At 50.1% G+C, this 14054-nt stretch overlaps 1 protein-coding gene across 5 annotated transcripts in view; it reads left to right on the top strand.

Moving 5' to 3' along the window:
* TRIM25 (tripartite motif containing 25) overlaps window positions 1–13547 on the top strand; it is a 28140-nt gene extending 14593 nt beyond the window's left edge. The window contains exons 5-9 of one of the 5 annotated variants that reach the window (XM_084983130.1): window positions 384–449; window positions 7110–7136; window positions 7464–7535; window positions 7614–7712; window positions 9691–13547. In XM_084983130.1, coding sequence (XP_084839256.1) covers window positions 384–449; window positions 7110–7136; window positions 7464–7535; window positions 7614–7712; window positions 9691–10220 — 794 coding nt within the window. In that variant the 3' untranslated portion in view covers window positions 10221–13547. Of the gene's footprint in view, window positions 1–383; window positions 3990–4962; window positions 6191–6967; window positions 7052–7109; window positions 7137–7463; window positions 7536–7613; window positions 7713–9690 lie in introns of those variants that run through there. The other 4 variants (XR_014820439.1, XR_014820440.1, XR_014820438.1 and 1 more) reach the window with 4 other exon arrangements.
* Window positions 13548–14054: the final 507 nt, after the last annotated feature.

Here is a 14054-nt window from a genome sequence, read left to right as displayed (position 1 = left end):
GGGGTCGAACCCGCAACCTCATGGCTCCTAGTCGGTTTGGTTAACCACTGAGCCACGATGGGAATGCCACTCACCAGGCATCTTGATCTCACTGCTAAGAGATTGTCTTACGTTGGAAGAAACCAAAGCTCCCAGAGGGTTCAGAGGTCACGGTCTGGGTGTTGGTGGGGAAAAGACTCCACCTTGGCTACATGTCAAGGCAGAGAAAAGAAGGAACACACCAGATTTGTCTGTTACCTTGTTTCTAGCGCTTGTAACTGAGTGGATGGGGAAGGCCAGCAGGGAGTATCTTTGTAAACCTCTCCCCTCCCACCCATGGCGAGGCGGTCCCTAGGCTTGGAGTGGAAGAGCCGTAAAAAATAACCCCTTCTTCTTTGGCACAGGGGACCCTGGAGGGTACAGCCTGCCGTCCATGCCGAAGCCTGCACGACCTGGGAAGAAGGTTCTGAGTAAGTAACCCCATAGCTGTTCCTATGGCAGCAGCATGGCTGTGGCTGGTGGTGCTCAGGCTGAGGCAGTGGTGGGTATCCGGCTCCTTGCAGGTGGGCACAGCCCATCCCGGGCACCGAGATGCAAGGGCCGCCCAGCCCCACTGAGGAGAGCTTGCAGGGCTGTTGCAGGAGTGCCCCTGGGGCACATGGGCTGACGGGCTATCAGCACTGGATTTTTTTTTGAGGGGGGTTTGGTCTTTTTAGGGCCACACCCACAGCATATGGTGGTTCCCAGTCTAGGGGTCCAATCAGAGCTGCAGTTGTCTATGGCAACAGCCACAGCAACGCAGGATCCGAGCCGAGTCTGCAACCTACCCCACAGCTCACGGCAACGCCAGCTCCTTAACCCACTGAGTGAGGCCAGGGATTGAACCTGCATTCTCATGGGTACTCCTTGGGCTCATTACCGCTGAGCCACAATGGGAACTCTAGCACTGGATATCTGAGGATCTGAACAGCGATACGACAGAAGCTGGCCTGTCTTGAGAAATACCTCTGACACCCGAGTTTGGCACTTGGATGGGGCCCCCGGCCCCTGCCCTGAGCAGAGGCTGAGCCTTGCTTGCTGTAGCACAGTGTTCGTCAGTCTCCCCCCGGCCCCCCTTGGCCAATTTATCCTTTATTACAATTTTTGAGATTTGAATCATTTCCTCATTGATCAGGATGATAAAATGATGGTTTTTGAAGATTCTGTGTCCTGAGAGGAAAAAATGGACTTCAAACTATAGTAAAATTTGTCTTTATAACTGCCAGTATTCACATAAAAGAACATCTGTATGTGGGGAAACTGTTTGTGTTAAATGATACCCACAAAGCCCACCAGAGATGCAGGGTGGACTTGCCTTGAAGTCTCTTTGAGTTCAGGCAGATCCAAGAGGGAGCACTTGAATGTTGATTAGGCTTCATGGGAAGGGACCTCTTTTTGACAGGGCTCTTTCACAGGCTGCTGTGGGAACTGGAGGTATTCTTTTCGTAAAAGCAGAGAGGCAATACCCTTGAGGCCATCACAGAGCTGATTTCTGTGTATCATTCTCGGTGGCTTGGGGGACGCTCAAGTTGCTCACGTTGTGTGCCAGTGCCTGGGCTGTCTCCAGAGCCTGAGTAATGCCTTCATCTTTTTTTTTTTTTTTAATATGTTAATTTTTTATTTTATTTTATTTTTTACCAGTTTATTTTTTTATTTTTTATTTTTTTACAGAATAACATACATATATTTAAACGCAATTTCATTCACACAGATGATTATATCATGGATCTTAAGAAACAAATTAAGTGACTCCCTCTGAAAAAGTAGAATGGAAAATATGCTGAGACAAATAGGAAATTTATTCTATACTTTATCCCATTTTGTATGGCTTTCGTCTTTACTATTTAGTATTACCTATTACATTTGAATTTTTCTTTAAAAATTAGCATTATATTAAAATGGTGTATATTATGCAACTAAAATTTATAAAGAAGAAAGCCTTATATACTATTAAATATTTTATATAGCATAATAAAAAGAATAACTGGTAAGAATAACAAAAATAATACACCCTCTGAAAATAAGTAAAATATAAAATGCATAAATTGGTTAAAAAGTAGTATAACTATACAAATATGTCCTCACAATTTGTTACATCTTATTGATTCTTCAATATAGGCATTACACCATTCTAGGTGATGTGATAAACAAGACATTATAGACCTTACATTGTACCATGGAGAGAAATGGTTATTAATAATACAATTATAGAACTGTATTATTTAATTGTACAGTTGCATTCTTTAATTATAATTATCATAAATTCTTTGATGGAGAGGAAATCAGAATCAGATCTAAGAAGACTTCAGCATTCCAAGAATGATGTCAAATGACCCCCTTCATGGTGGATTATGCACTTATTTACTAAGTGATATATTTCTTCTCCAGAGATTCCTTGTTTGAGTATCAATTATAGATTTTTGGTTTGCAGTTATTCTGAAGTTTTGGTATAAGAGTCTCTATGTATATGAGATTGTTTTAAGTTGTTGGTCTCTTAATTGTAAGTTCATCTCCAGTGTCTTGCATTTGTACCCACCTCTTCTCATGATTTCTGATTTTGGTGGTATAATTGTGCACGGATGATTTCATACCTTTACTGGTGAGCCTTGTTATTTGTGGAATTTTTGTTCCCTGTTGCGGCCTTTTCTTTTCTGCTTAGAGAAGATCCTTTAGTATTTGTTGTAAGGCTGGTTTAGTGTTGCTGAATTCTCTCAACTTTTGCTTCTCTGTGAAGGTTTTGATTTCTTCTTCAAATCTTAATGAGAGCCTTGCTGGGTAGAGGAATCTTGGTTGGAGGTTTTTCCCTTTCATCACGTTAAGTATATCATGCCACTCCCTTCTGGCCTGCAGAGTTTCTGCTGAGAAATCTGCTGATAACCTTATTGGAGTTCCCATGTATGTTACTTGTTTCTTTTCCCTAGACACTTTCAAGATTTTCTCTTTGTCTTTAATTTTGGTCAGTTTGATTAATATATGTCTTGGTGTATTCCTCCTTGGGTTTATTTTATATGGTACTCATTGCGCTTCCTGGATTTGAGTGAGTGGTTCCTTTCCCATGTTAGGGGCATTTTTAGCTATTATCACTTGGAATATTTTTTCTGTCCCCTTCTCTCTCTCTTCTCCTTCTGGCACCCCTATAATACGGATGTTGGTGTGTTTAACGTTGTTCCAGAGTTCTCTGAGACTCTCTTCATTTGTTTTCAATCTTTTTTCTCTTTTCTGTTCTGTATCCATAATTTCCACTCATCTGTTCTCCACCTCGCTTATTGGTTCTTCTGCTTCCTGTATTCTGCTGTTAGCTGCTTCTAGTGAATTTTTTTATTTCAGTTATTGTATTTTGCATCTCTTTCTTGTTTAAGTTGTATATCTTGTATCTCTTTGGTCAGTGTTTCCTGTAAGTTATCCATCTTTGCCTCCAGTTTATTTCCAATGTCTTGCATCATCTTTATCATCAACAATCTAAAGTCTTTTTCCTGGATGCTGAGAATCTCGTCATCACTATTCTTCAGTCTTGATGTGTTTCTGCCCTCACAGAGCTTCTCAACCTTTTCTCTGTCATTGTCCTCCTTTGCTCTTACCCCTCAAGCCCTTTTAGAAATTTTAGCCTCTAATCACCCCCATCCATGAAATTTTAATACCACACCAGTAGTATATCTGTTTATATAGTGTGCTTTTATACATAAAAAGAACTAGTTTTTTCATCCTTCCCTCCTTTGTCTCCTAAGAATCAATTTTTGTACTTCTTGGGGACAGCAAAGATCACCCTTGTTGAGGTGGGGGGTGGGGCGTCGGATGGTCCCCAACTTCCTCATCTATCAAATTTGGGCCATAGTGATGTCGCCCTTACAGGATTACGGAGACACTGATTTTATGTTCCATGGTGTGTCCCTCATGAGATACTGTGAAGGTTTTTGTTTTTGTTTTTCCTTTTTACGGCCGCATCTGTGGCCTATGGAAGTTCCCAGGCTAGAGTTGAATTGGATCTGCAGCTGCCGGCCTATGCCACAGCCACAGCAACCCCATATCCGAGACGCATCTGAGACCTGAGCCACCGCTCACGGCCACGCCAGGTCCTCAACCTACTGATGGAGGCCAGGGATCGAACCCGCATCCTCACAGAGACAAAGTGGGGTCTTTAACTCGCTGAGGCACCACAGGACCTCCTGAAAGCTCTTTAAAGGCCATGCACATAGCCCTGAACCGTTGGCCAAAAGGTCAGTGGGGATGTCGTAGTGATGCTTTCAGAGAACTCTGGGTTGGTTTTTGTTGTTGTTGGCGTGTTGTTCGCGTTTAGACTGTTTTCGGCAGACACATGGGTGGTACTAGTTCCTGAGTGGAGTGAAGTGGATTCTGAGCCTTCGGGGCCTGGGGCAAGTGGAGGAGGAAGCTGGCAGCTCAGCTGGAAAACATGGAAAGGCTTTTTGTGTGAAGGAGGAAGTGGAGGAGTGGGTGTCTCTAAGGCTGGGTCCTTCTCAAGGCACAGCCCTGAAAGCCCCCTGCCCGCTGCCCCACATCCCAAGCCCCACTCTTGGTGTGACTGAGCTGTGGATGCGGCGAAGTTGGCAAGGAATGCGTGGTGGGCTCGTCAGAGTGTGGATAAGGCTCCTGAGAATTGTGATGACGGGGAGGGGGCCCTGTGCCTGAGGCCAAGGTCATGGCCCGCGGTCTGTTGAAGATGCTGGTCCAATGGGAGTGGTCGAGAAAGGAGTAGAAGGTGGGGAGGTGATGGGGATTGAAATGGCTAAGAAATAGCGCTCTGAGGTGGGAGGCAGGGGCAGCCAGGGGCCCATGAGGGGCCGAGGGAGAGTCTGATGGGGAGACAGCAGGCTTGGTCGGGAAGCTAAAGGATCCTACAGGTAGGCAGGCAGGCAGGTAATGTTAGCATCTAAAACACCCCCCCCCCTTTTTTTTGTCTTTTTAGGGCTGCATCTGTGGCGCATGGAGGTTCCCAGGCTAGGGGTCTAATCAGAGCTACAACTGCCGGCCTACACCACAGCCACAGCAATGCCAGATCTGAGCCATGTCTGTGATCTACACCACAGCTCACGGCAATGCCAGATCCTTAACCCACTGATCGAGGCCAGGGATCGAGCCCCTCAGCCTCACGGTTCCTAGTCAGATTCGTTTCTGCTGCACCACGACGGGAACTCCCCAAACACCCCTTTTCATTTCAGTGGTGGGGACGGTGGCAAAGAAGGAACCTGAAATCTTCTAGCCCGCTTGAACTTGAGCACCTGCCAGAATCCCAGGGAATCTGAAAACCATAACACCAGTTTCTATCACCATAGATTACTTTGCCTTTTGACCCTTTATTTCTTTCAAGTTAAAACATCCTAGCTTTATTCGTATGGGTCACATTCATGCAATGATTGAAAATGATCGAAAGAAAAGTATCACTGTGCTTTAAAATATCTTAATTCTGAAAATTGTCTTTTTCGGAAGAAAAAGAAAAGTTCCATAAACTCCTGGGCCTCACCCCCACACTCAGATTCAACAGGTCTGGGTGGGCCTGAGAATTTGCACTCCCTACAGCTTCCCAGCTGATGCCGATGCTGCTGGTGTGGGGATCACACTTCGAGGACCATTGTTTTAGCCAAATTCAGTTCCCATGCGCGCATACGCCAGCTACTTTTTAAAGGCCATTATGATGGGAGTTCCCTTCGTGGCTCGGTGGTTCGTTAACGAACCCAGCTAGGATCCATGAAGATTCAGGTTCGATCCCTGGCTTCACTCGTGGGTTAAGGATCCGGTGTTGCCGTGAGCGGTGGTGTAGGTGGCAGACGCCGCTTGCATCCCATGTTGCTATGACTATGGTATAGGCTGGCAGCTGTACCTCCCATTGGACCTGTAGCCTGGAAACTTCCATATCCCATGGGTGCAGCCCTAAAAACAAAAAGCAAAAAAAAAAAAAAAAAAAAAGCCTTGTGATATTTGGCAAGCACATTTTGTTGGCTGACTCCCTATGTGTGTGTGTGTATATATATATATTTAAAATATATTTGGTTTTGCATTGTGTTTGTGTGTGTGTAGATATCCTTTACCTACAGTCAGGTGTTCCTTGATGGCCTAGTGGTTAGGACTCGGCATTTTCACTGCTGCAGCCCAGGTTCAATGCCTGGTCTGAGAACCAAGATCCCACGTCAAGCCAAGGCGCACCACAGCCAAAAAGAAAGAGAGAAACGTGTTAAACATTATTATTAAAAAAAATTAGGAGTTCCTGTTGTGGCTCAGTGGGGACAAACCAGCTGGTATCCATGGGGACGCGGGTTCGATCCCTGGCCTCCCTCAGTGGGTTAAGGATCCAGCATTGCTGTGAGCTGTGGTGTAGTTTACAAGGCTCACATCTGGTGTTGCTGTGGCTATGGCATGGGCCGGCAGCAGCAGCTCTGATTCAACCCCTGCCATGGGAACTTCCACAGGCTGCCCTTGCAGCCCTAAAAGACCCGCCCTCAAAAAAAAAGTTACTTAAGGAAAATGCGCAGATCCTAAATGTACAGTTCGATAATTTTGACACACGCATATTTCACTGTTGCCATTACCCAAATCAGGATAAAGAATTTTCATTACCCCACTAAATTCCTTCAGCCCCTCCCACCAAAACCATGATGCCAGTTTCTATCGCGTAGATTAATTTGTCCACTGACCCTTTCTATTTTTCAGGTGAAAACATCCTAGCTTTATTTGTATGGGTCACATTCATGCAGTCATTGTTGTTATTCTGGTGTTTTGAGAGTGTCACTGTGCTGTGCTTTAAAATATCTGAATTCTGGGAGTTCCCGTCGTGGCGCAGTGGTTAACGAATCCGACTAGGAACCATGAGGTTGAGGGTTCGGTCCCTGCCCTTGCTCAGTGGGTTAACGATCCGGCGTTGCTGTGAGCTGTGGTGTAGGTTGCAGATGCAGCTCAGATCCTGAGTTGCTGTGGTTCTGGCGTAGTCTGGCAGCTACAGCTCTGATTGGACCCCTAGCCTGGGAACCCCCATATGCCGTGGCAGCGGCCCAAGAAATAGCAAAAAAGACAAAATAAATAAATAGAACACAAAAGGAAAGTTTAAAAAAAAATATCTGAATTCTGAAAATGTTCTTTTTCAGAAGAAGAAAAGAAAACCAAGAAACCTGGTAAGTTATGCATTTCTGCATCTTTGTGTGTCCTGAGTGCCCGGATGCAGAACTCAAGGCCTGCAGGGAGAGCTGAGCAGGGGGGTTGGAGGTCTGTGATGGGGGCCTGGGCTCCGTGACGGTGTCCTGTGCTGGCAGCCGGGCCTGGGCTTGGACGAAAGGACAAGTGTAAATGCATAAGACTAGCCAGATGAGGGTCGCCCTGGGCGGAACGGTGTCGCCCTGGCTGTCCAAGTGTGTGTTTGCAGAAGCGTGGGAGGGAGGGAGGCCATCAGAGAGGTCCCTGTGTCATGTCCTCAGCTCCCACTTCTCCTCCCTCCTCCCCAGCCACTGCCTCATCCAGCAAGATCAGCTTTGGTGCCCCGGAACACTTGGATATCAAAGAAACTGGCCAGGAGGGTGAGTGACGGTGGGCTGGGGGCCGTGGGGTGCCTGCTCTGAATTTGTTCTGAAAACGACGCTCTGTTCCTCATGCAGGTGCAGCCAAAGTCCCCCTCGAGCCATCGACCTCGGTGCCTCTCAGCGGGAAGGTGCTGGAAACCTTTCTCGCCAAGTCCAGGCCCGAGCTCCTGGAGTGTGAGTAGCTTTGAGCTGCTGGCTCGCTTGCCCTGGCCTCTGTCCTACTTGGTGTGTCTCTCCCCTAGTGGACTTACTGTCCTCTGCTTTGTTATGCCTCCCTTCCGGCTTCCTGGCCAGCAGAGACACTGCCCAGAAATGGTGGGAGTTCCTTCCTCCAGGCCAGGCCTCGGGGCCTCGCCTGGTACCTTTCCCCATGGGCACCTTCCTCTCGTGCCCACTTCACAGGCAGCGGGCAAGACCCATCTCTGCAAAGTATGCTCTGGCCCTCCTCTCCCCACAGCCGCAGCAGGCTTGCCTGGGAGCAGTGGGTGCCTGGGTTCTTGGTGCTGGCCTCCCCAGAGCTTCCTGCAGTCCTGGCCCCTGGACGAGGGCCAGGCCTGGCCCGGGGCTGGTGTCACCGTGCTGCCAGGCTGCTGGTGGCGGTGCTGAGTTTCGTGTTTCAGGAGCCCCCGGTGCTTCGTGGCACTGCCATGTAAGCAGGGAAAGTAAGGGCTGGGGACTTAGGGCCATAGTGGACATTTTGCCAGGCCATTCCTTTTGCCCAGAGGGAAGCCCAGGACCCGGTGAAAAGGACCCTTTGCAGAGCCACCGAGCCAGCGAGTGGCAGAGAACCCCAGTCTCTCGTTTCCCAGGTTCCCAAGCTAGGGATTGTCTACTGTCTCCCCCTGGTCCGGGGTCCCCTGTGAGGGGAGGGGCAGAGATGGGTGTGTCCTGGGAGCAGGTGGAGGAGAGTGGGGGTGGCACTCAGCTTGGCTCAGGCTTCAGACTTCCCTGACTTGGCTGGAAGGGTGGCAGGAAGGGCAGGGAGGCCATGCTCGTGTCCCAACCGAAGGTCATATTCAGGTCCTCAAGATTCCGATGGGCTCCGTGCTGCCACCACCTAAAGTCTAGACCCCTTAGCTCTCCACTCTGTGGCCCCACGTGTCCCTCTGCCCCTGCTGTGGCCTCTGTGCTCCCAGCTGCCCAGCCTTCCCTGAGGCCAGCACGTGTCCACCATCCCCTTGACTCTGCATTTGACTCTTGTCTCTGCCCAGCACAGGCTTTCTCCCTCCGCTGCTCTCCTCCGTTTCATTCTCATCTTTCTATTGCTTGGCTCAGATTCCAGCCCTCTGGTGAAATGTTCCCCTGGGCTCTCCCCAGTGTTCAAGGAGCGTTTGTGGCCCCGTGTCTGTGTCCCTTTGACAGTGTGCCTGCCCTTGCGCAGAGTGTGGGGCTCACAAGTGTTGTGACTTGACGGGTTTGCTTTGCGTGGGGGAGGATGACCTCCAGGAGGCCAGACACCACGTCTGGCTCATGGTTGTGCATCCAGCACAGAATGTGGCGATGAGCCAGGGGTGCAATAAATGGCCTTGGATGGCGGAATAGACAGAATAGATGGACAGATGGTTGGACTGATGGATAGACGGATAGACAAATGTCTGTCTGGACAGAATGGATGGCATGTGCCAAGGGCTCCATAAATAGTTTTGGATGGGAGTTCCCATCGTGGCGCAGTGGTTGACGAATCCAACTAGGAACCACGAGGTTGCGGGTTCGATCCCTGGCCTCGCTCAGTGGGTTAAGGATCCAGCATTGCTGTAAGCTGTGGTGTAAGTCGCCGACGAGGCTCAGATCCTGCATTGCTGTGACTCTGGCATAGGCCGCTGGCTATAGCTCCGATTCAACCCCTAGCCTGGGAACCTCCATATGCCGTGGGAGTGGCCCTAGAAAAGGCAAAAAGACAAAAAAAAAAAAAAAAGACAAAAAAAAAGTTTGGATGGTGGAATAGACAGAGAGATGGACAGATGGTTGGATTGATGGATAGACAGGTGGACAAATGTCTGGCTGGCTGGACAGGATGGATAGATGGATGGATGGATGGAAGGATGGATGAATAGATAAAACCAACGAACAAATATTACATTTAGGGAAAGTTTGAAAAGTGAGAGCCCTTCGGGCACCTTGTCCCTGACCCCTTGGGGTGATGCTTTCTTAGATGCCGTTAAAGTCATCCTGGACTACAACACCGCCCACAACAAGGTGGCCCTGTCCCAGAACTTCACCGTCGCTTCTGCGGCCGACACGTCCCAGGACTACCAGCCACATCCCCAGAGGTTCACCTACTGCTCGCAGGTGTTGGGCCTGCACTGCTACAAGAAAGGGATCCACTACTGGGAGGTGGAGCTGCAGAAGAACAACTTCTGCGGGGTAGGCGTCTGCTACGGCAGCATGCCGCGCCACGGCCCCGAGAGCCGGCTTGGCCGCAACAGCGCCTCCTGGTGCGTGGAGTGGTTCAACACCAAGATCTCGGCCTGGCACAACAACGTGGAGAAAACCCTGCCCTCCACCAAGTCCACGCGGGTGGGGGTGCTTCTCAACTGCGATCACGGCTTCGTCATCTTCTTCGCCGTGGCCGACAAGGTCCACTTGCTGTATAAGTTCAAGGTGGCCTTTGCGGAGGCGTTGTACCCGGCCTTCTGGGTGTTCTCCGCAGGTGCCACGCTCTCCATCTGCTCCACCAGGTAGGCAGGCTGGGGACCCTTGGCTTGACTGCCTGGGCTGTGCTGGAGACCCTAATGAAATTGCTGCAGGTGGGACTCTCAGGGAGCTGCCCTGAGCGTCCCCAGGGGTTGCAAGGATGGGAGGGGAGTGGGTGAGGGTGAGAGGGTGGGAAGACGGGGTAAGAGGAGGCTGTTGGCCAGGGCAAGGGGTGGGGTGATTGTGATGTGGGCAGGGAAGCCCTTCTGCTTCCTGGTGCCCTTCAGGGGAGGGACAGGATGTTTCCCCCCCGACACCCCCGACTTGTTCTCTGGACAGCTGGGTGGGGCTTTGAGAATAAAATCATTAGCACCCTTTTCCTCTTAGAGATAATCCATAGCCACTCTGGGTTCTTCCTTAGGCTGCTGGTGTCTGCCTCTTTGCTCTCTGGAGGAGCCTTCAAATCTTAGTGTTCGGATGACTCTCTGTAGAGCTGTTCGACTCTCTAGATTTAAAAAAAATAACTTCCAAAGTCACTGAGTTTCAATATGACTCGCCCTCCACTACCTACACGTGGAGGTTGGGGTGAATGCTCAGACTTCTGGTTATTGGCTGTGCCCGAGGGAAGTGACCCACAGGGGGTCTCCAGCCAGACCAGAGGATTCCCAAAGAAGGATGGCCTCTTTCTGCACTGGCACATAGCCCTGTTTCCCTTCCTGTCCTGCACATCTCATCACCCCATCCGTGGTGTTAAAATGTGTAGGCAAACAGGAACCTTTTCAGTGTCAGATTTCAAACCCTGATCTGAATCAACCTGGGTTGAATATGCGATTCAAGGTCAAGGTGACCCAGGTCCCACGTGGATGGAAACACCCCCTCCCCCACTTGCGCCCCGTCAAACATTACGAAAGGCATCTTGGCCGAGATGCCTTGGCTGCAGCCATGGAGCCTTCTTCCCCTAGCCCAGGCTTTGGGGCAAAGGACTCCGCTAGGCAAGAGGGACCCTCACGGGGTTCACAGTTGGTGGTCTTGCTCTCGTTAGCGTCTCTTGCCTTCTAACTCATCACTGTCCTCAGTGAGAGCCTCCCCTCTCCTGGACTGTGAGAGTCTGGACTGGCTGGGAGAGCCACATCCACTGTGGCCAGCACTGTTGAACAGTCAGCCTAGCCTGCTGTCACGCAGACAGGCCCTCTGTCTCGGGGACCACACTAGGTCACCTGCTGGGGTGACTCCCTACGGCCAGAAGGGCCTTCCAGTGAATCCATGGGAAATGGCACCATGCCTCCCCAACCCAGGCGGTCCTTGCATGAGACAGAGGCCTGTCACCAGCCCTAGCCCCGTCCGTTCTCCTTGGCTGAGCCAATTCCAGGTGTAGATTGTCTTGACCTGGTGAAGAATCAGGAAGACTTAGGGACTTAAGCTGTCAGGCTTAAGCACGAGGGGCTATTTTTCCTGCAGGGTTTCTGTGCAGTGAAAAGACCCCTGGTCCACTAAGGGCGGGAGTGAATGGATGCTGGGATTTCCGCAGCTCTTTATATCCTGATGTTTTCAGGACATACATTCTCATCCCCAGAGTGGAAGAACTTTCACCCTTTGTGGTGAAATGAGTCCTGCTCTGGGCTTTTCCCCAAGAAGAGAGCCGAGGTCAGGCTTCTTGTGGAAAAAAGAGGGTCCCACTGGGGCAGGGAGGACCCCAGACCTTTTCCTAGGGGTGTTTGAGAAGTTAGCGCATCTCTGGCCTTGTGCCAGGCCTCCAGGACGCTCTGGTCAGAGGACTTGCTGTTCCTGACCATTGTGTAGATCTGTGTCACCCAGAAATCAACTTTGTAGGGAAGACCTCCCAGCAATGGCTGAAATGTGGTTTCGAAACGTTTTCTTCCCTTGCTCCTGGGAAGGAAAGTTCTTGGGTGATTCTCCTCTGCTTTGGGAGATGGTCAAAGGCATCTTCGTTGACCTCCTGAAACCAAAGCCTGATTCAAAGCCAGTTCACCCTCGGGAACCGGCTGGGTTGAGAGGAGGAGAACACCGAAGGTTAAACCACGTGTCCTGCTCTGGCTCTTCTGCAGAAACAAGGGCCGCAGAGAGGGCTTGTTCCCTGGCGATCTGTGGGACAGCTCAGGAGAGGCAAGCCCGAGCCCCTCTGTTGAAGAGAGGCAAGCAGGTAGCCCAGGCTGAGCACTGTGCAGGTGCTTTGGAGCCAGGAACTGAAGGGGCACAGCCTCACTGTCTCTAAACCATTCTGTTTGCAATGGCGAGACTTAAGGTCCTCTCCCTGGCCTGGCGGGGCTGCCGCCTGGCACTAGATCCTAGAGCTGGAGAGACTTTGTATTCATCTGACTTCCTGTTTTGCAGAGCAGGTCAGATGGGGAGGTATTGAAAGACTCCGCTCACTACTCCAGCTGTCCCATGATGGAGGAGGTGCCCCCTAGACACCCCTGGTCCCCTGGGGAAAGATCAGACCCCCTCCAGATACATAAACATAAAAACAGTCTCCCAGCCCAGGTATCAGGGGCTGTCTCAGTCACTCGAGCATGATAAACCGAAGATCAGGGTCAAATTTTTGTGACGATTCAAGACTGGTCTATCGGCTCCCCTGTTTTGATCACTCTAAAATGGGTCTGTGATCTATAACTAATACTACTCCGTTATCGCTTAGTTTCTTCTGCTCCCTGTGCTGATTTTAATTAGAAGTATTTGAGCTTCTATGCTCGAGCTTATAGTTTTAAGAGTTGATTCTTTAGAAGATAATCAGGATTGTAGACACGGATCTTTTGAGATGCTAGGGCCAAGGCTGGCTAACCTGCCTTGGAAGCTTTAAATGCAATAACGTGGGCGTTTGGTATTCTTTCACACACGTGTGTAGAAAGCATTACATCTGTCATACTGGAGTCAGAAAACAAGGTGCCCAAGGGCCCCTGGAGGCCCCCACCCAGCTGCCCAGGGGCTGAGATTTCAGCAGAACCGTAGCCCCTTTGAAGTCTGTCATGGGTGTGGCAGCCCCTCAGGAAGCTTTTGTTTTGGCTGAGCCCACAGCACGTGGAAGTTCCCGGGCTAGGGGTCGGACCTGCGCCGCTGCAGTGACTAGAGCCTCAGCAGTGGCCTGATAAGGCCAGATCCTTAACCAGCTTCGCCACAAGGGAACTCCTCAGGACGCTTCTGATAAAGAATGCTCAGGCAGATAAAATGTCCTTCTGAGCTTTGCTTCAGGAGGATCCGAGGATGGGGGGGTAGGAGGGGGAGGAGGAGGAGTAAAAAGGTAAATAAACCACGAGTGGAAAAATCCGAGGAAATGTGAGGGTCCATTGTATTATTCCTTATACTGTGGCCAATGTTTGAACATTTTCTATAATAAAACGTTTAAATAGTGAAACAAAACTCAGCCAGCAATGGCCCTGTTTGTGGATTTTCTCCTTGTTTGGAGAGGGGTAAGGGGTGTGGATTTGAGGGTATTCGTTTGACTGCTGTTGGTTGGTGTCTGGTTCCTGGTGGGGAGATTAAAAATCCTTGGGGTTTCCCCAGGACTGGGAGTGTCCTTGTTCTTTGTGAACCCCTGGAATCACACCTGAATTTATGCTAAGAGGTGAATTGACCCAGAATGGGGGCTGGGCATCAGGAAGACCAGCCAGGAGATGAGAAGGTTGGGACGTTGAGACAGCCTGACCTGCAGGAGGAGAGAGGGGCTGGCAAGTGAGTTGAAGCATGTATGCGGTTGGAGTTCCCGTTGTGACTCAGTGGTTAACGAACCCAACTCATAAACATAAGGTTGAGGGTTCGATCCCTGGCCTCACTCGGTGGGTTAAGGCGTTGCCGTGAGCTGTGGTGTAGGTCATAGATGTGGCTCGGATCCCACGTGGCTGTGGCTGTGGCATAGGCTGGCAGCTG

The sequence above is a fragment of the Sus scrofa genome, chromosome 12 (assembly GCF_054392235.1).
Source record: "Sus scrofa isolate SSC_HxYL_T2T_F1_AM1 chromosome 12, Sscrofa_HxYL_maternal_Yorkshire_Landrace_v2.0, whole genome shotgun sequence".
NCBI lineage: Eukaryota > Metazoa > Chordata > Mammalia > Artiodactyla > Suidae > Sus > Sus scrofa.
The sequence above is the reverse complement of the archived record's forward strand: the minus strand, read 5'-3'. Positions and strand labels throughout refer to the sequence as shown.